This window comes from Asterias amurensis, chromosome 12 (genome assembly GCF_032118995.1).
Source record: "Asterias amurensis chromosome 12, ASM3211899v1".
Lineage (NCBI taxonomy): Eukaryota > Metazoa > Echinodermata > Asteroidea > Forcipulatida > Asteriidae > Asterias > Asterias amurensis.
Genome location: NC_092659.1, coordinates 1029174 through 1054559, shown reverse-complemented (window position 1 = coordinate 1054559; position 25386 = coordinate 1029174). Strand labels below are relative to the sequence as shown.

The 25386-nt window shown below is 37.5% G+C and overlaps 1 protein-coding gene and 1 long non-coding RNA gene across 5 annotated transcripts in view; one reads left to right on the top strand and one right to left on the bottom strand.

Annotated features, from left to right (window-relative positions):
• The window catches only part of LOC139945042 (uncharacterized), a 38073-nt gene extending 28764 nt beyond the window's left edge, over window positions 1–9309 (bottom strand). Inside the window, exon 1 of the long non-coding RNA XR_011787045.1 lies at window positions 9156–9309. This is a non-coding gene — a long non-coding RNA (uncharacterized lncRNA). The remainder of the gene's footprint in view (window positions 1–9155) is intronic.
• Window positions 1–25386, top strand: part of LOC139945037 (uncharacterized) — a 95918-nt gene that overhangs the window by 54666 nt on the left and 15866 nt on the right. For all 4 annotated transcript variants that reach the window (XM_071942289.1, XM_071942288.1, XM_071942290.1 and 1 more), the window contains 2 exons: window positions 2536–2600; window positions 21670–21750. In XM_071942289.1, the coding sequence (XP_071798390.1) occupies window positions 2536–2600; window positions 21670–21750 (146 nt within the window). The remainder of the gene's footprint in view (window positions 1–2535; window positions 2601–21669; window positions 21751–25386) is intronic.

Here is a 25386-nt window from a genome sequence, read left to right as displayed (position 1 = left end):
AGGATTTTGATTCCTTTTGTAGATCACGATTTTGGCCATGACAATGGTTTCAGGAGAGTTGCGTAAATCTTCTGTACATGCTAAAATAATAAGTCTCACTGAGTTGAACATTTTATTTGTGATAGTTTTTCACTAATTTCTCAAAAACCACTGCACCTCAGCAAGTAATATTTTAAGGGAAGCTTTCTACCATCATTATCTTTAAACCGTGTAAGTTTTGTGTAAATGTGTGGATGTTTGTAATTTGTGTCGTACACAAAATACCAACACCCTTTAAGAAATCAAATTCAGTGGCTAGCCTCAACTAATAACTGAAAACATCAATGAACAATTTATTTTATGCAGGTCTTACATTATACACAGTTCAAATAATACACACAAATAAACAATTTTCCCTGTTAAAACATTCCAGTAGAGTCAAGACTTCAGCAAACAACATTTTTAAATTAGCGAGAGAAAAACTACCTCACGAAATGCAGATTACAAACGATTACACTTTTTCAAAAACAACCTTACGAAGAGTGGAAATACAATCTTTCATTACTGCGTAGCCCTCGGGGTTTCATTCCGAAATTCTAGCCTACGGTTTCAAAAAAAACAATTCCTCCATCCTCGAGATCGCTCACAAACATTCCAAGTTCCCCCCAAGAAATCATTAGCTTGAAAGAGAATGAACATATCTCTGACACCTCGCCCCGACTTCATGTAAATATCGCGAGCCGTCTGTGTTTACACGTCACGTTCCACGAACTAACACCTCTGCTATGCGTGCCATGACGGGGATACCTGATCCCGCCTGGTTTAATAACACCACACCCCCCCTTCCTCATCTTGCAAGACATGTTGTCTCTATGAGTGATGTACGATGAAGAGGAGGATGTGGAGGATGCCGATGTGTACATCTTGAGTTTATTATAATCATGCGGGGGTACCTGTCGTCTGGGGTCGATTTTATAGAGCTACTTGAGCGCACAGATATGCTTAGCAGACTGTAGGTTAATAGCCAAAATACACATGGGATGTTAACACCCTTTAACTTGTCTCCAACTACTGCTTTAGTGGTTAGTTCATGCTTAGCAAAGAAGAATTTGAAACCAATTCTTAATGATACATTCAAACAAAACTAGCAGCATTGTCTGCATGAACATATTTAAATCACACTGCAGCCAGGTCAAGTTCCCTGTAGACACAATGGCAGTTTCAGCACTTATCATACTTAAACAGGGAACCGTGCTAATTTCTGTTCCATGCCAGGGTTTGAAGATAAAAGAAGATAAAATCAACGAATGGATGATCTCCCACAACAAGTCGAAAGCACAAATAATGTAAACTCCTTCAAAAATGTACTTGACAGTCACTGGAAGAGATATGGGTTTTAAAGGCACAATAGCTTATCCACCTCCCATTAAACCATAAGTAAGTAGTATGTACATGTAAGAAGAGCATACAGTAGAGGAACAACAATCACTGATGGTCCAACAAAAGGAATTTATCTTTCTTGTTAAAGGTTTATAAAAGAACAATTTACCAATTATTTTTCCCCATGAGATTTTCAAGATAACAAACTAATTCTAGTTTTGTTTCATTCGTAATAGATTCATATTCAAACTACTAGACGAGGATGGTCCAAGGTGACCCCTAACTCAATTTGCAATCATCCAATCGACATTGAAGGATATTTTCTAGACGTCTGAGCCTCAATGGAGTGGACTGAATTATCACCACCCCTATTTAATATCAGTTTGACCTCCCCTTAGTGTGACAGTCAACACACAGTCAACACACAGGCAGAGCAGGACCAAGGCGTGAAGAGTGTACACATCAAGAGAAACCAATCTCATGAACTAGATCCCACAGATACTGGAAAAATGTGAAATATGCACCACTTCAAATCAATACCTCAAGAAGTTGACATATGGAGAAATGTGTAATAAAGGAATATGAAAAAGATAACAGCTGCTTTGGACTGCGTTGTTAATGGGAATGTCCCCCACTGATCGCAGTCAGAGATATATATGACATACATGATATTCTTCCTACGAAAGTCTGGTTTTCGATTTTTTGTTTGCCATTGATAAAAAAAAAACAAGAAAATGTGATTGAATAGCCTGAAAAGTGTTTTAAAAGCCTACACCATGTGTACATGTAAGTCGGCACTCGTACTCGATAAAATCTTTACTACTTTTTTTCCAAAGGGCCAAATATCATGGCCAAGATGCCTCGTTATTATTAACTGGAAAAACCAGTCATATCACATGTTTCACTTTAAAGGGATTGTTTTACGATGGCGGGTCTCTTGTTATGGATTAGCTGACTGTGGTTATGGCTTTGGTTGTTGCTGTAATATTAAGAGTAAAAAATATTTGTTTTTTTTTTATTGTGATCTGGGCGAAATTTCTTAGCTGCTTAGGTGAAAAGCAATTGTTTTCTCAGCAGAAGTGAGCAGGATGCCAGTTACAAAATGTACATGTGACACAATAGTATGGCTGGTAACCTGATTCTGACCTTTGACCTTTTATCTTTGATCTTTGACAGGAGGAGGAGTGGCGTGCAGCAAGGACACAGAGACAGGTAGAGGAAGGAGAACTACTCATTGAAAAGTAAGTCTATTTTTACTTCTTGAGTGCCGGAAATTATAGCAGACTTTTTTTATGATTTTTGGGGTTGAACAAAGAATTGACTAGAGTGGGATTCGAACCAACGACCTCCAGATTAACATTCCGGCGCTCTACCAACTGAGCAATCTAGCCCTATATTGGGGGTGTCCCTTTTTTCAATATCTTTGTTCGGGGTGCCAGTCAGAGGCCATACAACCGTTAACTGCCGTGTAGCCAGCGATCACACCCAAATTACGATCACCTTAAGGGGATGCAACTTTTTTTTTATCAGGCTTGGAATAACACAAGGGGTGGATATCACAAAGAGTTTCAGACTAGTCTTGTCTCAAGTATCTCGTCCTTAACCCCAGACTAGCCTTAAGTTTGTAATACCTCCTAGGACTAGTCCTAAGTTCATTATGAAACCGACCCCAGGTAACCCAGTAGATAAGTATCAAATGCTTCCATTGTTTGACCTCAGCAATGGTGGGTCATATTTACATGTTTTTTTTTTCCGGTTGGGCAAAGAACCCTGGTACATGTACATGTTGGTATGGTTCCCCTTTAAAACATTCTCACAGACTTTCAGAGTGTACTACAGTCATATCACTCCAACTATGGGTGCGTTCGATTAGCTTCCCTGGGTCGACCCTGCAGTGCTCACTTGGGTGAGCCCCTGACAAGAGCTAATAGAACGAACACACTCACAATCTCGTGGTGTTGTCATACACATCGTGTCACACCCAAGTGACCCACTCTACAAGCAGGGCACTGGGGGCTGACCGGGGTGAGCCCCTTGAATGATGTCAAAGCTATTCAAACGTACCGGGGGCAGACCGGGGTCGACCCAGGGAAGCTAAATGAATGCACCCAATGCCAGTAGGTCAGCTCTTATTCTCAACATTCCTGCTTTTGTTTTTCAAGTGCCAAATATAATGCCTGGGCCCAATTTCATAGAGCTACTAAGCACAAAAATTTGCTAAGCATGAAATTTCTTCCTTGATAAAAACAAGATTACCATCAAAATTTCCACGTGATTTTCAGGATAAGCAAACAACAGCTAAATACCAGTAACAAGCAATATGCAACAAGTGAAAATTTGGTTGGTAATCCTGTTTTTATCAAGGAAGAAATTTCATGCTTAGCAAATTTTTGTGCTTAGCAGCGCTATGAAATTGGGCCCTGGTAGTCTGCATTTGTATGCCAATCAAAAATTACTCATCTCAAAGTTCAAACTCTGCAAGGATCAAGTGCACTGTTTTTTCTAAATCTGTTCCAATCTTCGACAGAAGATGGTCAGAGCACACTGATCGAAACGTCCAGCAGAAACCGGCTCTTCTCAGAGCTACCACTTCCTACAAAATAGATATTTCTTACATGGCGTTATCGCAAACCGTACTAACTCTGTTCCAATCTGCGATCCGTATACAAACAGAAATTACATGAATAGAAGTAATCATCATCCACAGAAGTGTTTGGACAATCTTAGCGAGATGGTATAGTCTTGGGAAATCCCATTGAGGAAAGACTGATTAATCTCAAAGTTGAGGTCGGCCGGTGAGGCCATCGACCCTGAGTCCAAAAGTCATCTCGAAATCTTCCTTATTAGCAACCAAGAATTCTCATCTAATTTATATTTGGAAATCTCCTGCATCCTTTTCCTCGTCCTCCTGTGGTCATAGTCTTAAGGAGTAAGCAGGAGATTCTTGAGACTGCATGAGGAGGGTGAACAGTTGCTGTTTTCACTACCAGCTGGAGAAATATTTTGGCAAACTCCGTAAGGAAATGTCGGGGTTGTGAGGTGGTGTAAGTAGGAGTCAGTTGGGAGACCATACTGGGATGGCCCTTGATGAATGTTGATAGAAATGTATTGTGCCATGTTTGATAATATATTAGAGTCTCACAGGGCATGCATCCCAGAGATGGCAGCAAGTAATTTGTTCGCAAGTTCAAGTCAAGTCACTGCTGTCAAGTCAATGTTGAAAACTACAAGTCAAGTCACAAGTAAAACAATAGCAACTTGAGTCCGATTAAAGTCCAAGTCACAGGACTCAAGTCAACAACTCTGACGTATCCACCACTGAGGTGCTTAAAGCAAATCGCACAACATCGGTAAACAGTATTGTCCAAAGCCCCACACTTCGTGTATCACAACTTATATATAAAAAAAACAAACCTGTGAAAATTTAGGCTCAATAGGTCATCGGAGTCGGGAGAAAATAAGGGGAAAACCCACCCCTGTTTCCGCAATTTCGCCGTGTCATGACGTGTTTAAAATAAATCTGTTATTCACGATATCGAGAATTGATAATTGTTTTAATGTTTTCTCAAAAAGTAAAGCATTTTATGGAATAATATTTCAAGAGAAGTCTTTCACCATTACCTTCTGTAAACCCTGTAAGTTACTTGTAAATCTGCGAACTTTTAGTTTTTGTTCTGTTCAGAAAGTGTCCAATGGCTTTAAGGCGCTTAAACAAAGATTGGTTGGGAGGTTTTTTATGAATTATGAGACCCGTTTATGTAGCACCTGATAAGGGTTTACAAGGTGTTGCAGCACACTTAAAACCACTGCCAGAAGCACAACACATGGGCTTTAGGTCCCATCTGAAGGACAACACAATAATGGTTAATTGAGTGTCTTGCTTAAAGGACACAAGTGTCAAGACTCGGACTCAAACCCAAACTCTGCTGATCAGAAAAAAAAGAAAGTTCTTGAGTCCAATGCTCTTAACCGTTCGGCCAAACACGCCATGATATATGCAGAGTATTACTCATTTCGAACACAAGGACACAAGTGTCAAAACTGGGACTTAAACCAACACTCTGCTGATCAGAAACACCAGAGCTCGAGTCCAGTGCTCTTAACCGATCTGCCACACTACGCCATGATACATTATTAGAGCATTACCCATTTTGGTTTGTGGCAACATTATCATAAGGCCTCACAGTTTATAAACACTCAGGAAGTATTTCTTATATACATTTCTACAAAATGTCAATGTTCGTACAAGTCTTGGCAAAACCTGTCCATATAAAGGACACCCAGGAGATTGTTCAACCATCTTGGTACCCCATCAGTTACATCAAGACAAACCTATGAAAAGAGGACACTCAAGGCACTTCAAAGTAACAGAGTGTTTCCTTAAAGCACAGCATCTTGTTTGGACAGTAAAAGAAAAGCCTAACTTTGAATCGTACTCTTGAGATTTGTAAAAGCGAAGTGACAGTATTGTATGAACAGTTGTCTATATTATCTTTGCTATTTTTTAACCTTTAAAACCAGGTATTCATAGAGACTAGCCAGTAACCAATGACAGTTTTTCAATTTGAAGATGTCTTCCATATTTTCATAACATTTAGGTGTGCAGTGATTGGGGGAGGGGGGGGGGGGCTTGCATGATAGGTTGTGGGTAAATGAACAACGATTGCGGTGATAAAAAAAGGTTATTTATCACACTTTATGGAGTGTGATATTTTTTACAGTAAGCGCATATTTTTACAGTAAGCGCATTTGTACATTTGCTCTGCCCCCACCTGTCTTCAGCGCCTGGTATTATTTGGCAATTTGGCGCTTTATAAATACTGTTATTATTATTATTATGCAAGACTGCTTGGATGGGCTGTATTCATCAATGCGTTTTTTTACACAAAAAGGGCTTATAATCAAAATTTACCGAAACTCTTTCAATATATGGCTCTGACCAGGGGCAATGAAGTCAGTTTTCACCTCTGTTGCTGGAATTGCCCCCACTGCCTCAGTGAAGCATCTAGCCTGTATAAAGAACCACATGAAATTTGACGACCATGACTATGGTACAAAAAAGTGCTGAAAAGATCAGTAAAGCCATGAAGTTTGACCCAAATGCCTGACCTATTTGAAAGGTGGGGTGGGTTTTGTTTGTTCACAAGACAACTACATGAAAGATTTTTCTCAAACAGACCCAGGGATGTTTTTATAAAATTTTCTTCTCTTTTAAAAGGTTCCAGAACATAACAAATGTTAGAAGCATGTGGGGGTGGAAATAAGAAAACATACGTGCGAGCGTCTCTAGTTTGATTGTTACCTGTGGGTGTTTTTCTTATGAACTGAAGATGACTTTTCCATTGTAAATATTGATACAAGTTTTTAGAGAAAACATACGAACGTGTCGAAATAAGAAGTGGGTACAAAAGCCACGACTTGACCGAGGGATAGATATCACGAGCGACAGGTGGTATAATGTTTGGTTGTGATAAAGGAAGAATTAAGTAGTTCTGGTTTACGTTTATGTTTGGGGTTGCCTTTTTTTAGCTGGAAAGTGTTTTGGGAAATGTCTCCTTTTAAAGTAAGGCTGTATGTAACATCAGAATTGGTTGCTACACCTATGACTGTTGCTAAGGGTGTGCAGTGTTCTCCCTTGGCAGTTGTCCATACATACATACATAGCATACATATCAGCATTTATGTAAGGCGCCTTTTTCCCAAGGTTACGGAGCGCCTACAGAAGATGCAACAAAGAAGTCCAAACTCAAGATGTTTCAATGTAAAGGGAAGTAAAAGAGTCAATATTTTTGTACAAATGAGTCTTAAGTTGTTTCTTGAATTGTTTATGTGAAGTTGCATGGCGAAGATGTGATGGTAATGAGTTCCATAGATTTGGAGTGCTAGCAGAAAATGCACTCGAACCAGCTCTGGAGACGGTGCAATATACCGCCAAGAGGTTCTCCGAGGAAGAGCGTAGGGAACGCGGTGGGACATACGGTTTTAGCATGTCAGATATATGTATGATGGTGACTAACCAAATTCTGTTAACCAAATGTCAGTTAAAACACCCGAGAACCAGTCAGAATATACTCCACGTGTTTTGGCTGGCTATGAAATGACAAGCTAGCTGGTACTGCTGGTCAGTCACTGGAAAAGTTAACAGCAAACCCTGGTGTTGCTAAAGAAGGATGTCCTATTATACATGTTGAGGCAGCAATCCACTCTTTTGAGTGAAAAACCACTCTTCTTGTCCGCCATACCACTCTTGCAAAGAGCCATATGGCGGACAACTCTTTTAAGAGTGAAAACATGTACTTTCAACTCGATTTAGAGTGAAGTTTGCTCCCATTTCACGCAGAAAGAGTGATACCAAGTGACGTTCACTCTCAAGAGGGTGAAAATGCCACCACTCGGACAAGTGAGTGACATTTTCACTCTTTTACATTAAGTCAGTTGTAGCTGTGGTTGCCAGTTCAGTCAGATCAGACAGCATTCCTTTTTTACAACCACATAAAATTTAACTGGGTCAGATTATTGCCATAGAAATTATATGTCTCTCTAATGGAAGTGCCTTTTTTTCTGGATAATCGGCCTTGCCCTGAATCGACTAAACTACCAGGAGTGCCATGTTTCTATCCACTTCATATTTGTTTTTACTTCGGTAACTAATTTGTTATTAAAATAATTGAATCGTAGGGTGGCCTTGACGTTCCATTAGGCTGGAGAAAGCTGCTAGTTTTAGCAGAAATCTTGGGATTAAATCTAATATAAATGTTTGCTGAGTGGCCAAGGTTCAGGATCATTTATGAGCGATGTTGTTTTAATCTTTTTTAATGGATTGATGATTGTTCCATTGTAATTCAGGTGATACCAGAATATGCAAATTAATTAATGTGCATAAATTAATATGAGATTAGAATGTGAGTTAGTTCTCTACAAAGTACAGACTTTCCAAATGGTTTACAGAGGACCCTTCAAGTCACAAAGATTAGGATTATTCAAACATTTAATCGTTGGTTTCAATGTACTTTGCTTTGATGCTAGTTTGTACCTCAACCAATGTGCGAGTATACTCCAGAGGAGGTTTCTGCACAGTATAGGAAGATGATGATGATGATGATGTGTGAGGGCACTTTAGGGCGCTTTTAACCGGCCTAATGTTGAAATGTTGAAATGTCCTTCCTTCCTCCCTTCCTGAAAAGTGCAGCCTTACATATTTGAGGATAAAGGTTCGTTCACACAGGCCTCGATAACGAGAACGAAAACGAGAACGTTAAAAATGCACACCCTCGATTGGTTGAATAAGCGTGGGCGTATTCTTCTTGGAGCAATTCAACCAATAGAATGAGGTTTCTTTGCGTATGTATCGTTTTTGTTATCACTGCAGTGTGACTCGGCCTTTAGATGCACTCAGCTGGATCAGCTCTCTTTTAACATTTTTACCCAATTTTACCTCTTCTTCTTCTACAAATTCAGTATTTTTTTTTAGGATTGACACCAGAAATCAAACAAAAGTTCTCTAAAATTATTTTTAATTTACCAATAGATGTGGGTTCGAATCCTACTCGAGTAAAATGCCTGTGAATTTTTTCACAGAACTCTGAAAGTACATTGTTTACCCACATTGGTGTTAGGGTAAAACAAATAATATTCAAAATGTTGTTGTTCTTAGTAAATTTTGTGATTAAGCAGGGCTGAAATTTGGCCCTCTTAGCTTCTATGCTTTTAGGAAAAATTGGGGTTTGTGGAAACAACCATTATTTCATACCATACTCTAGGGATTTTCAAGTACATTGTCTTTGCTTTGTACTTACATGATCCATCAAACAAGAATGTTGTTTGGTGCAGTAAATATGTTTGCAGTCACACCTCAAAGCTGGTCATACAAGTCAAAATCCTGCAGCTCTCCAAACTTGTCCAATGCCCTCCACATTTTGTCTCTGCTCTCCATGTTCAAGCACAGCATTCTGCAATCTCTCTGCACATGGTCATTTTCAATTTACCTCCCTACATCTAAATCATGTAGGCCCAATTGTGTACCAAAAGCATGGGCTACAATGACTGATCCATCATCTGCCAGGGGGTGTGGTTGATGTGAGGGGCTGGCTGTGCCATAATAAATGGGAGGGGCAAATGGGGCAAACTTAACTACTATAATAATTGTTGCTTTCCTGTTAGCTATTTATTATGCTTTCCAACTAGTGAACTTTTAATTAACAAAGTGGGTTACATTTATGTGTTTTTTATATACAAGATTGATAATGATAACAAATTGTGTTTAATTTTAGTCTGAAAGCATTCTGGTTAATAATGGAACCACTTTTTGTTTATTTTAATTTTTTTCACTATGAAATTAAGTTATATTTTCTATAAAACAAATGTATCTGAAAACTCAAAAAATATGCAGCAGCTGAGTTCAGTTCTATATAACCACTAAGGGGAATATTATGTTTACATGCTGAAAATTGTGCATGGGTTTTTATATTTTCTCCTGACTCACCCAACAGATTAAGCCCTAATTTTCTCGGGTTTATTATTTCATGTGTAAGGTTGATTACAAAAAACATGAATAGTACTGTCTGTACTATTTTGCCGTATCTACTAATCCTGCACATTACCTTTAATTGTTCAGTTTCGATATTGAACAATCCGCTATACATTTTGGGCCCAAACTTTCGATAATCCACTAATCCCAGTAATTTATGATCAATTTTCTGTCACATGATGTCTGAGGTTTTGTCCCGATGTACGTGTCCCATCATGAATGAAGTATTATGGGTGTACGCTTTATCGCCCACGTCCCTTTTCCAACGTCGCCCTCTTACCCACTCAAAGCTCAATTAAACCACCGTGCTCCCTTGGCCTAAAGGTGTTCCAAAGTGGCTGTGTGAGATGGCCTGTGTTTTCTTCATCGATTCGCCTTTACGTACACAAAGCTCTTAAAATGTAATGGGCGGAATTAGAGCATACAATTGATCAAGATTTATGCCTGGCCTCTGAGATCTCATGTTTTATTCCCAATTTCCTCTGGCATTTTTTTTTTATTCACTGGCGACCCGCGGGAAAATGAAATTGTATTTTAGACATCTGCGAGTGATTTTCATACGTGTGAATACATTGAACCAGGTTTTTTTCTCTGCGAAATTTTGTCCTTTAAAACTAAAAATCTTTGAGAAAACTGTGTCTGAAACCATGTGAATAAATTGAACCACGTGTTTTTCTGTAAACAAAATTCCTCTAAAATGATAAAATGTCTGAGAAAAGTGTAAACCTACAAATACTCAACAGCAATCAAAATTAAGGACAATGTATTTTACCAATCTGAAAATTTTGCATGGTTGTTCATTATTTTCTTCTTACTCATTCAATGGACATGTCATAATGAAGGATTTTTTCACAAGAAATAAATAAATTACTACTTATAAATGATTGACTGATTTATATTGCGTCCATTCTTCAATGTACACAAACAAAAAACAATTATGAAATAATTAAATAAACAAGGAAGGACAAAGTCAAAAAGGAAAAAGGACAGGTAAATTACCAGAACCAATTACCAATTATTAGAACACAAATAAATTGGTAAAAGCGAGGAATAAGTACCACAATGACTTCATAAAAATGATGACTAGACAAGACGCTTGCAGAAGTTTTTACTGCCATTAATTTCAAGAGTGATAACAAAGTGTATACCTTCCCTTTAAAGGGGCCCTTTAAAAAGACTTTAATCCTATTTAATTTGTTTGAAATGACCTTCCACGTCATTGGCTTATGTTGCTCAGTTTTCCCTCCATACTAATCCTTATCCTATGAGGAGCATAATTGTTGCATGTGACGAGCAGTTTGATGAAGATGGGTTGTCATGGTGAATAGAAGGCCTTTGTTCGGAGAATATCTTTAGAATGAAGGAATTAGAATGGGTGTTTGTTTTCATTGCGTGTCTAGAGACAGTTGTACATAATGGATCCGACCTAATAATGTTCTTCCTTGAAGTGCTATTATTTATCCTTTGTCATTCATACTTTGTCAAAATGGTATACATTATCAACAGCTGCAGTTCATCTGACCAAGTAAGTTTGTATTGTCATTATTTTTTGGAGTAATTGCCAAGGATATACCCTCCCTTTAAAATGCTAGCATTCATAAAAAGAAAAAGAAAAAGAAAAAAACTTAAACCCCAAAAATTAATTTGATGATCCTAAGGGCCTTGGCAACTTTTGCAGGCAACTTGGAGGCAACCTACAGGACTGTTTTGGTAGCACATGAGTATTTTTTCAAAAAAATATTAAGAATCCAAAGAAAGTTATGAGAACATTTAATTAGAATGGATTATCTTCCAGGAGATTGCCTGGAACTGGTTCCCTGAAAGTTGCCTGTGTGACATAGACCTTTTCCCAAATATCCATTGCGCAAGCCCTAACTGTTGAATGAGGTGCATGCTGGTCAAACTTGGTCCCTATAGCTAGACCAGCATGCACCTCAATTCCTGCCTAACGTGCATGTTCCGTTTTTTTGCGATAAGGTCTAGCTAGTGATCAAACTTGATCGCTAGCTAGACCAGCATGCACATCATTCCACACCTACATGTACGTGCCTATATTTTCGTTAAGGTCCATGGCCCTAAGGTTCATTTGATGACCGAGTACCACATGTATAATATTCATCATTGATATTTGCAGCGAATCAATATTCACAACTCAAGTGTTTTAATTGTGTCAATGGGTTTTTGAAGCTGAGGTTTGACCGTCATACAATCTGTAATGTATGCCATTGATTAACTGCTTAACACTAAATCAACGCAATGGATTCAAGAGTCAACGTTCGTACTTGTTAAGTGATGGATTTGTTTAAGACATAAACCATCGTTTAGACGATTCAATCAGAAGGAAAAATCCATATGCATAGTAAAGATAGTGACACATTGTTTTTTATACCAGGACAATGCCTGGCATACTGGAAGGCAAGCATAGTACATGTAGTTATGAGAATTGATTTATTCAGGTAGCTTTAAAGTGCATTAGCTTTCAGCTGAATTGTCAAATAACCTCTTAGTTCACGCTGTAGGTGTTGTTTTTCATGGTGTAAAAATTGGAAGTGACTAAAAAAATAAACTTGAAGACGATCAGAGCATACTGATCGAAACTTTGAGTCATTAACCACTGATTCTTTTTAGAACCACAGAAGAGATATTCACATGGTGTTACAGCAAACCTCTCTTATTAGTTATACTTCCACCATGCAAAGTTCAAATCCTACGAATTTATATATTGGTTTAGTGAACTCGAAAGATGGAACATGTTTGGAATTGTTTTGAAACAAAAACAGAAGCTCCTAGTTTCATTTTTTTCAAACTGATCCATGTTTCGTAAAAATTCACATGGGGGGGGGGGGGAAAATAGCGGTTTTCCGAAAGCGGAAACATCTAAATTACAGATAGGGGCAGTTTTTTCAAAATCAATAACAGGTCGATGGACAGAAACAGGAAAGCCCCCATTGAGGAATGCAGCATCAGACTTTTTGTACTCTTATATTTACCCAAGACTCGGCCCCCCTTCTTATTGTTGGAGAAATTCAATCTTTAGTAACAGGGAATTATTGGATGGGGGATATCGAGCTGCACCATCTACGGACCCACTTAGAGCCCGGCGAGCAACGCATATGTTTTGCCAGTTGGTACTGATAGGCTCATGAGGTGCTACCGAACTTTCCGGCAGTCGGTTTCTTTGCATAGGTTCGAGGGCAGAAGATAGAATTGATCAATACGTCAGGTTTTTTCCGCATATTTTTTCAAAAAGGAAAAGCTTTGGGGGCGGAGAGGTCACTATGGTTATTCAGATCTGCTAGTTTATAAAGATGTGAATGTTTTTTGATATTTTTAATCATAAATTTACTAATAGTATACAAATGGCAACTTTGATTTCTGATATCTGCATGCACCAACTGAATACGTCAGGTTTTGTGCGCATATTTTGAAAAAAGGGGATTGTGAGGTCTCTATGGTAATTACAAATCTGCCGTAATATGAAGATATAAGAAAATAGAATTTGCTGTTGCAAACAACTTACCAACCAAAAAGTCTGAGGGTATGAATGCAAAAATAGTTAATGCCTGACAATTTGACCGTAGCAGGGTCTTTCTCGAAGGCAAGAATATCAAGATGTGAATCATTGATATACAATTTTTAAGATGTTCAATCATAAATTTACATATAAGATACAAATGGTAACTTTGCTCTCTGATGTCTGCATGGACTAACTCAACAGTTGGTTTTTTTTTTTGTTTTTTTTTTTGGGGGGGGGGATGAATTGAATGACTTTGACATGGAATGTGGTAAAAATAACATCAGTGAAGTGAACATTACTCATGTAACTTTAAGTCCTGAGTTTATTTATTTTTTTTGTAATGACTGTTGTCCATTTGAGCTTAGTCTATGTGAAGCTGTTATAAAAAAAAATGCATTGGTTAAACCTCTTTAATCACACGAATCCAGCCACGTTAAAAAAACAACCTGTGCAATATTAAACTTATTTCAATTATACCAAAACAAACAAATAAATAAACCATTGACGTACATTTTTCATCAGGCCTCATTTCTTTCTTAATTTGAAATCCACATTATGCATAATAAATCCAGGTTCTCTCTTTGTCAGAATAATAATTTCTTATTTGATGTCCTTTTCTTTGTTAACTTCTACTTAATTTAATTTTTTTAACATATTATGATGTTGACATGTGCAATTCAGTTTTTTAACTGCGAGTCATGTTTTAATAAACCATTTTTGAATTGAATTTTGAAAAATTTGGAAGCTGCCATATTTTTTCCCTGTACTTAAAAAATCCAACAGCTGTTCATGACAACATTACGGTACTTTATCAAATCATAATCTTTCATTTTCATCTTAAGTCAAGTTTGCCGATTGCAGCAAATTATACTCATCGTCAATAATTTGCCAAACTTGGTGACAGTTGTGTCAGTCTCAATATAAATATAAATTTCCTTCTTCTGAAATTAGACGTGTCATGCGTAGTTTCTTGTTGTTCACTTTATCACAGGAAGAAGAAGAAGAAAAAGAATTGATCTGATTAATCACCATGACAACCCCTGTACCTTGTATTTCCCTTCCTCTCCTCCCACCCTTAGACCCTTGAGATTGAGTCCGGGAGTGCATATTAAAAGTCACATTTTAAAGCTGAATTTTTTGTAAGGAGCGACGAAACTAGGGTACATTTTTAGCTAGGCACATAGGTGCAACTTTTTTTTTCTTTCTAGGAGGTAATTTCTTGGCAATTAAAACTGAAGTTTCTGCTCGCATTTCCGGTGCTTTTCAGAAAGATTCACGAAAAGCTTGATTACATCATCACTCATTTTACGTCATATGTGGTGATTCCATTTTGTAAAGCCGCTTTGTTGCAGCATGGAGGTATAACAAAGCAAACTCCCACACACGATGGCAATTATTGTCATTTTGACACACCTTGTCATTAGCAAAAGTGTTTCAAAACCCTGAGGTTGCGGGGACCTATTTCTTTTATCATTCACTATGAAAATTCAGAAGTGTACAAATATTTAAGTTACATTTAAAGCCATTGGACCCTTTTGGTACAGGAAAAAAAAAAAAAAAAATTTCACAGATTTACAAACAATTTACAGGGTTTACAGAAGGTAATGGTGAAAGACTTCTCTTCGAATATTATTGCATGAAATGCTTTACTTTTTGAGAAAACATTAAAACAATATCAATTCTCGATAGCGAGAATTACGGCTTTATTTTAAACACATGTCATGACACGGCGAAACGTGCGGAAACAAGAGTGGGTTTTCCCTTTATTTTCTCCCGACTCTGATGACCCATTGAGCTTAAATTCTCACAGGTTTGTTATTTTATATATAAGTTGTGATACACGAAGTGTGGGACTTGGACAATACTATTTACCGAAAGTGTATAATGGCTTTAAATGATAACCAAAAGATTTAGACACTGTTAATGTCCATCAACCTGCAGATCTTTGAGATATCTGAGATTTGAGCTAAGATGAATTTTTGATTAAGTTAGTTTTGGTTTTCCTCTTTAATATATTCAAGTTGAACTCGGAGGGGGGAATTATAAATGAAAATCTTTTCAAAGTTCCGAACTCAGAATAAAAGATGTTCCCTGCAGCTCCTTGTTACCGCTTGTTTGTTTTGTCTCAGGAATATTTTCAATTAAAACAAATCCACGTTAGAACAAGCTTAACTTACTCAGCTAAATGTTACCCCCTCTTGTTGTTTTTTGTCCGAGGAATATTTTCAATTAAAGTAAATCCACATTAGAACCAACTTAATGTATTGCTATCCACAGGGCTTTATTTGATCTACCGGTACTCATTTATGCTATTTGACCCAGCCGAGATGGTCCAGAATTTAAATGCGGTCATAAATATTCCAGAAAGTGTCACCTTTTTCTCGGCTACTCATGGCACACAGATGAATTTCCTCCTGTTGGGTGATGATGCAAATCATATTGATTCCTCATGTATGTGGCTGAATGCTTGATGCTAACTTATTCACTGATTCTAAACTTATGATTCAAACTCTGCCAGTTATTTAGGCTAAAGAAACTTGAATTCGATGAATTTATGAATTCCTAGAAAAGTCTTTGTTTCAATATGAGCAACCTTTTCATTAGATCTTTTAAGCAATGTTTTTTATTCCTCATTATATTTTAAAGTAGTGAACCACAAAGGAAACTTATTGGGTAAATTTGTCAACAATTATTGATTTAACAAAGAAAACTAACAAGAGCAGGATTTGAACCTGTGACCTCCGGATTAACATGACAGCGCTCTACCAACTGAGATATGTATCGCTTTATTGCTAGCAGTCACCCAATATACTTGTTCGAAGTGCCAGTCAGAAGCCAAATGTAAATTGAGTGTCAGAATTAAATTTGTTAGAATTTTTTGGGTTGAACATAGATGACTAGAGCAGGATTTGAGCTTCTTTGTTCCACCCCAGAATATGTTCATTCGGTTACATACAAACAGGTGTGGTTTTTTATTATTTTTTAACCCCCTTCTACAATTTCTGTTATGTGAGTGCCTCAAGGTTTAAAAGGGTTTTGCAGCTTCTAAAATCTGTCATGCGATAATACCAATGACAAAAACTACTTTGGCTAGAGTGTTGTTCAAACATGAGGGCAAGAATATCGCCAAGTTTCCATTTTGGTTCATTGTAAGTTTGCACTTTTGAAAGTGACTGGTAATGGACTAATTTCTCTGCACTTTTGAAAACAGGTTTACAGGTACTTGGCATCATGCCAATTCTAAATGCATGTGCACATTTTAAAATTGAGAACCACGTTAGCCGAACGTGACTAACATTAAACATGCGCCACTTGGAAGACGGACATGAATTTTTATGAAGGCAGAGATCTGTCATTCACAAAAACAAAAAAAACCTCACTCAGAAAAAAGCAGATATCAGTCATTCACAAAACAAAAAAGTACTTCAGTCAGAATCGACTATTGTAAAGTTATTATTCATGATTGGTAAGGATAGAAAACATTGTTTAATTTTACTGAAAGCTTACATATTAGGAAGTTCGAACTAAAAACAATTGTTTCTGTGAAATATTATTGCTCTGAAATGAAGTCATATTCAAGAAAACTGTACCTGAAAATCTTCTAAAATGCAACAGATGTGTCTTTTTACTCGCGCAATAGATTCAGACAAAATCACAAACTTAACATATCTTTAATTAATATGGGTGATGACACAAAACATGAACACTGTCTTCAACTATTTTGTCAGCTCTACCTATGATACCTTTAACTTTGTGGGGGACGAGAGCAGAATAATGACATGAATGATGTGTTGAGAACTACTGACTGAAGCCAGCCAACATGAAGTAAATTACACTTTCTGAACCAGTTTCAACCAGTTCCATCTAGATAATTGTGGTTACAAGCGGTTTGATAATAATTCATGAAGTGAGCCAACATTTCATCACTGACAGAGCGCTCTCGTTGCTTTCTTTCTTATTTATTCCATCTTCAGAGGTCAAGTGGACCTCCAGGTTTGATGCAGTAGAGTCTTCAAGACTCTTCAGGTTCTTTTATTATTGATGGATAATCATGTGATCTTGTCGCTAGGGCAGCCATCTTGAACATGAGGCATTGAACTCAATTGTGTCGAGTCATATTGAAGAACCTGTGCACTGTCTATTATTATAGGATTACAATTTCCTTTATTTTTACAACAATGCAAAAATAGCTAATGGTCTGACGTTTCGACTCTATCAGAGTCTTTCTCGAAGGTTAAATGACAACACAACATACATAAACATGTATATATTTGATATTGATAGAACTCACCTACATGTGGGACTATCAGCCTATTACAGGATATGTTTTGTATGTGAAATAAAAGATGATGCAAAATGCAAGGATGCCTGTTACTAACTGACGTCATATTAAAATGTTCTAAATTGCCATTGCCAATACCCTTCAAGTGAAAATTTTGTCAGCATTCTAAACATCCGATGACTTATTTCTGAGAATGGGATGTTTTAGTTCATTCCTGGAGTGGAATTTGAAACATGATGCCATTGGATGTCACTTCCAATGGTGTTTTGATTAAGCAGACCCAATTCACTCCAAATGATGTCATTGGATGTTTTGGATGTTGGCAAGTTTTATCTCGGAAGGGTTTTGTATCGGATGGTCTAAATTGCCATTGCCAATACCCGTCCAGTACAAATTTTGTCAGCATCCAAAACATCGGAAGACATCATTTTGAGAAAAATGGATTTGTAAATTTTTTGTACTGGAACACTTTCTGGAATATAAGTATTGTTTTTCATCAGATGTTTTGGACGTTGGCAAATTTGATCCCAGAAGGGATGCTGTATGCAACGGCTATTTTAGACTATTTTAACGGGAGGTTAGGGACTTCTTTTGTCCCACTCACATGAAGAGTCTATCTATTGGAAAATGAGTACATAGAATTATATGAGTACATAGAATTAGATTATGTCCACACGGTTGTGTCCATGCGGGAAGAATAATCCATAATTGGAATACACAATCAGAGAAACATTTCATGTAGATAATGTTTCCCAGATTGTCATGTTTTTGAATCCCTCTCCCTGAAACCACATTTCTTTGAAGGGAATCGTGTTTCAAAATGTTATACATTATGAACAACTGCAGTGCTTCTTACCTACATGTAGTAATTTTATGGTAATTAATCTTCAAAATAATTACCAGAGGTATACTCTCCCTTTAATGTCTACTGGCTTGTCACTAAATCCTAGCAATTAATTAACTAAAATACACCTGTACAGATAGATGTTAATTAACTCTTCACTTTCACTCTTCATGTGACACAAGTAGCTTAGTCACTAATTATTTTTTTGTTAAATTGATAGAGAGCTATTGGCGCAGATCACCAGGTTATTGGATTTACACATTAGATCCACTGGTAAAAGAAGGCTAATTTAAAGATCACCAAAACCACGATCAAATTAATATTGGAAACCTTACCTCAATCACTGTGTATATTTGTGCTGCAAAATGTCAATATTTTTCTTGCTCCGTTTTTTTTTTCCCCTTTTCCCCCCTTTTATAAAATGTTCACACTTCTAAAGGCCACAGTTTGTCTCCATAATCAGATCACACCTTTTTTTGTTTGGTGAGGGAAATATAGCTGGCAAATCTTTTAATGAGATTTATTTCAATTCGATACCCCAAGAAAACGGCCCCAAATTTGATCAATCACACGTGCACGTAGTATCTAATTGCTGAATTACCGTTTGTCTTCAACTCAAAGTGAGAGAACATGAAAACCAAGACGTAATTAAACATGGTCCGAGAAACACGCAGAGACCAACGACAGGAAAGGAGAAGGGGGAGAGGAGAAAAAAAAGGCGGTCATGAGATTACTTCGCTGGGAGGCCGAGCCCCTCTCGGCTAATCGGTGACCGGCTTTTACCCGGAGGCGGTATTTATAGAACTCTTTCTTGCTGATGGCGAATCTTACTAATGAAATTGTGGAGTAATTTGGCCTACGGGTTGCAATGGTAGAAGTACAGCAAAGTTAGCGTACAATTCAATAAGAACCAGCCGTGGCGTGGTGGAAGGACTGTGGTTCTGGGGGTGCTTGATTGTTATCACAAATTTTTTAAAAATCCAGTAAAAATTAGTTCAATTTTGTTTTTATATAGGAAAGATGAGGAGATTTTGGTGAAAACTGGTACACCTTCCGGGGTAATCTTAAGCAATAATGAAAACAAAATATGAGTTTCATGCTGTGGGATTTGTGAACTTCTCACTTAGGATTTCACCTATTGGATAAAATGGTATCAACCATTGCCTATCTGTCGTCTGTAAGCTGTTACCATTTGGCACGCGCCATTAACCCCCACAGGGGTTGTATAGATACTTTTGCACCGTTGCCCTCCAGCGTCTTCGGTAGTCGGAATACAGAATCAAATTTCTTGAGACAACACTACATGTCAAAGGCTGATGACAATTTCCTGATTGTCTCAGTAGCATACAATCACACAAGGGTTATTTTAAGAATGCTACTTACATGCGTAGATGCTACTCTCTTTGTCAAGATTGGTTTCTAGGCATATTGAATTATTTTTTTTTAAAGCAAACAGTTTTTTCTTTGAGGAAATTGCATTTCTTGAAGATTGTGAATCAATTGACAGCATAGGGTTACAGACTTTTACAAATGCATATTCATTAGATTGGGATGAACCAATCACAGCAAAGGAAAGTTTAGATTTGAATCATAGTATGAATATTTAAATTTTGTTATTTTACTTATTTTTGTACAGATGCTAAGTCTCTCAAGTCACACTTAAAATTTAATAAACAACATTTGAATGTTCAACATTCGTACCAGAATTAATCATATATCTTCAGGCACGATGATACATTTCTCTAACACTGAGTCACGTTCCTTGGTAACAATCCATCATCAATGTTCCAAAGAAAAGTCTACCTCAATCGTAGAACTGCAGACATTAATTTGAGAGATACAATTTCTTTAAAGGAACATTACAGAATTTGTAAGAACAAAAATAATGAAGATCACTGATTTACATAAAACTTACACAGTCTAATGATGATGAAATATTTCTGTCTGAAAATATTTTATTAGAAATAAATAAAACTAATTTCCTATTTGGAGTTTATCGCTCAGTGTGAGTTTTAATTTTTAATTGTTTTTTTTTAAGCCATGTCGTGCAAAATGTGTAACCGGTTTTTCACTATTTTCTCGTGACCTAGATGGCTGATCGATCTCAAACTTCTACAGGTTGGTCAGTTTATGTATGGTGGACCACATAAAGTGCCAGCAACTGTTTTGTTACCAAAAAAAAAAACGATTCTGTAATGTTCCTTTAAAAAGAAAAGTCTGTCTCAGTCTTACAATTGCAGACATTGAATTGCAGACGTACAATTTCTTTAAGTATATATCGATCTTAAGTGTTTTCAACAAGAGCCCTTTCTTGTTTTGTTCGGAGCAGATTGTTGTTCACTGTCTGCCTTTACAAATCTATTCCTATTGGGGTCAAAAAGTCATCTTTTTCTCATTTTAGAAAGGGTGACCCTGCAGGTGTTGAGCAAATTGTTCTCGGAATGAGGATGTTTCCATGGTAACGAGATTTCATCCTCTGGCTAGATTAAAATGCAACTTTTTGTTCCACAGGTTTTTTTTCTCTCTTACACAAGAGGCTACTTTTGACCACATAATGAAAGTATCTGGAGTGGATTATGTATTGATGCTAGAGTCAGATATTATACTTGATACTAATACTTTGCAAATATCTGTTTTGTTGTTGTTGTAACCTAGATAATGTTTAACGAAGTAGTTTAAAATCCTCAAACTGTGGCCTTTAACATTTCCACCATTAGGACCAGTAAGATTGAGCATGTTTTAATTTTGGGGTTAAAAAAGTACTGCAGTAAGGTCTGCCTTTCTGTGCAAATTGTGAAATGTTATTGGAATTTCAGGTTGTCATGGCTGACTTTGCCTTCTTAAAATCTTCTTGGAGACATTTAAGGGCTTGCAAATGTCAAACAGCCTTTCTTAAAATGTTGCCTTGATTTCTTAAGCCCTTTAGAGACCATTTTGTTCTGTATAATTATTGCCTAAATGCCCAGACATAGCTGATATTGTTGTTTTTTTACACCTTTTTTTCTAGTGTCTGAACTTTTTTTAAAGTTCAACCAATATTAGATATTAATTTGTCAACCTTGATTTTAGGGGTGGATTTATTTTCTATTTTTGATTTGTAAATTAATTTTCGTTCCACTTTTGTTTTCTTTCTTCTGCAGTCATAAGTTAGAGGTAGAGTTTGAAGAGAATCACTGTGTACGTCGTAATAAACTCCAACGATTCACTACAAATGTAATCACGTAAGTGTTCCACTAAGAGTTGTTTCAGATTGGTTTGTAACAAGCTATTGTTTAATAGATGTGCTTAGCAGCTCTATGAAATTGGGCCCAGTTTGTTGACATTCAAAATGTTAGCGTTTGGATGGGATGGGAGAATAATTCTTCTATTATGGTTGGGCTGTCTCTTCGGTTGTCTGAAGAGAGACGTTATCAGCCTTTGGACAGTGATTAGTGCAAACGAGTAGAAGTCTTAAGAATAAACCAACATGCTCTTTATAAAGAGTCAGTGACTCTTCTAAAGATATAAGACAAGTATTGTCTGCAAGATTCATCTTAATATTATGTTAAATTTGCATCGAGGATTAAGAACATTTTTGGGGAATTTCATATTCACTTCCTTATGGAGACCGAGAAAAAGGGGAATTCTAAAGACTGGGTTGCTCCACAAGGAATGATGTGTACAAAGCCTTTAATGGTAGGTTTTTTAGCACAGGGATAAAGGAAAGAACAAAAGATGTCTCCACAGGGATGCAAAAAAACAATCAATCAATCATTAAATCAATCAATCAATCAATCAATCAATCAATCAATTTAACGATTGATTGATTGATTGAAAATGTCTCCACAGGGATGCAAACAAAATAGAACACCGATATGTGTAACCACTGTATTGACCCCTTGCACGAACGTCACACGCGGCGACTGTGCCACGCTCACCATGTTGGTTGTCAATAGGGTTACGTGTAAACGCCGCTTCGCCTAAAATTCGCACTTCTCTGAATAACACACATTGACATTGACCACCAAAATGGCGCATCCAAGATTATTCTGATGATGTCAGGTGAATTGGGTCAATACTCCGTACTGTCCCGAGTAATATGCCTTCTAGTGGGAATAATTTACAGGCAACAAGAGTAGGACATGAACCCATGATCTCGGACGTTGTAGATCTCAACAGTCATTTTCAGCCCTCCATAACTGAGAGTCCTCAAATCTGAATTTGAATCTCACTCTGTGCTAACCGCCATCTGTCTAATTAAAGACCGAATTCTAGATTGGGTCAAAGCGCAGGTCAAACACTCCTGATAGTTCTTTTGTACCCTGGAAACCTTGCCTCATTGATTGATGGGTTGAAGGATGTAATATAGAAGACCTCCTCCAATTCAGTTGAAGAAGTCTCAGGCTCTTGATCAAGGGCATTCATCTTGTCTTGGCTCCCTTTCTACCTCGTACATCAAAGAGGATCTTTGATGGTTCATCCCAACTGAGACTTCTTGAGGTTACGGTCACTGGCCTTCCTTAGAGGGAAAGTACATCACTTTTGATGTCACCCAAGGGCTTACTGATTTGTGACGTTGAGATACTCACGGGGAGAAGAAGGGTCTATTATTAAGGCCCGGTCACACAAGCCCCGAAAAACGAACACAAAAAATAAGAATGTTAAAAATGCATGCCCTCGATTGGTTGGATGAGCGAGGGCGTATCTGTGGAGCAACTCAACCAATAGAATGCGTTCTCTTTGTGTCATTATCGTTATCATTTTCGTTATCGTTGCAGTGTGACTCGGCCTTTAGGGTAGAGGTGTATATCTCGTTTGGATTAGTTTGGTAGTTGTCTTACCCAAAGGTTTCCTCAACTAGGGACCATTTAGATTGAGTTAAGAAGGGTGCCAATCAGGGTAGAGGTATACACCAATTGGGATAATTTGGTTTCTATTCAAGGATTTGACATCCTATGCCCGGTGTCAAAGTGTGCTCTCCGTTGACCTTGGTAAGGTCATTGACCTTGGTAAGGTCATTGTTTGAGCTGGTGACATCTTTAAAATGAGGACAGATTCAGAGGCATAAAATTGCTGCTCCTAAATTACAACCCCCCCCCCCCCCCCAGCCCCAGCCTTTACAAGCCAGAATTGAATAATAAAATAAATAATAAAAAAATCATTCCAAAAAGTGTTTTACAAAAAGTGTTTATTTCACTGCAACAAAAAAGAAATAAACAACATGCCCAAAGTAAAACGTATTTTTAGTCAAGCATTATTAACTTGAATACAAAATTACACAATATCATGCCATTCCACGGTCGTCACACAGTTACTAATTCTTTAAACCACCTCCCCACCGCAGGGGACTTACCAGCCAATCCACCCTCAAAATGCCCGGGGCTAAAATTCTCAACCATAATGGCAAAGCCTTCCTCACAAATCCCTATTGTTCACGGCGAGTGAAAGCGCAGTTTTGTGGTCACAAAGCTGTCACGCTCACGGGTACAACGTTAGATTCATTAAAACAAGGAAAAAATCGTTGATTGTGAACGCTGATGAATTTCACTCATCAAGGAAAGTAAATTCATTTTGAGATGTACAGTTGTTTGTTGATTAACTACACACTTGGCGCTGCTTATATCTAAATGTTGAATACCTCCTGTCAGCTGATGACAGACAAGTCAGGTTTATTGACCACAAACATTTCTTAGCTCAACGGCTAGTTTCAGAGAGGAAGGCTTTCAAAGTTTATTTAGATTTTTAAAAGGTTGTGGTTGTTTGGATGAATTTTACGAGTTTACTTTTTAACTTTTTTTCATTTTGATGATTTTTTACCTTTTAAGCAAACTTGCACTTTAAGAAAGTTTATAAAACGATGTAGTGCTCAAAATTCGTCACTGAAGCTCTCAGATCATGGCACTCCAACATTCCTGCCCCATGTCACTGGGCCATCATTCCTAAACAATTTCAGCTCCCTTGGAAGTATACAGCCTGTGCTGCAAAAATATGTAGCACACCAAGCTAATTCATTCATTTATTCTGGTTGTGAAGACAACCAAGAGCCCCATGGAGAGAAAACAAAGAAGGAAGTTTCAGTTTTAGATTTGGGAGGAAAACCCCAGAGAATTAGTCCATAGAAAACCAAGTTTGGACTGAAAACCCAAACCACTTAGTGTGAAAACCCAATCCTCCTGGTACCCCTAATTGGATTCAAACCGGGGGTCCTGGAGGTGGAAGGTGAGGAAAGATACCACTGCGCTAACCCAACCCCTCGGTCGAAAGTGTACGTGAAACAAACACAATACAAGTCAAAAGGTTCATACTGAATATGTTGTGTGATCTTGACAAAGAAGAATATCAAATGGCTTAGACTTTTTCTCTGTAGCCTCTATCACTTCAGAGTTTAACCAAATCTCTGTGGAACGATATGTAAAAAAAAAAATGCCATATGCTAATTATTTAAACCTAATTATTTCTTTGGTCTTGCGTCATTCTTATTTTCATTTCAGTTTGCAAGTAACACATTTCTGTTCTTTTTGACAATCACTATTTGAGTCTCCACCACATGATTGTGGTGAATTGAATTGAATGATTCTTTGTCCGTGCTTGTCTGCTAGCCCTACAGCCAAAAAGTACTCGACACCTTTCAAGGAAATACTAAACGCATTCTTAAACTCACCCCAGACGGTGGAAAAACCCATTTTTTCAACACCTCCAGGAATAAGACATTTTGGAAATCTCGGCCGAGTGACAAAAAACTCTTAGAGGTTCAGTCGATGAATACAAACTGCGCCCCCTTTTACCCCCCATAGCCAACTTCCCGACGGCAAGCAATGAAACACACCACAGCTGCCCGATAAAACTCATCCTGCAAACATCTGCATGGATTAAAGAAT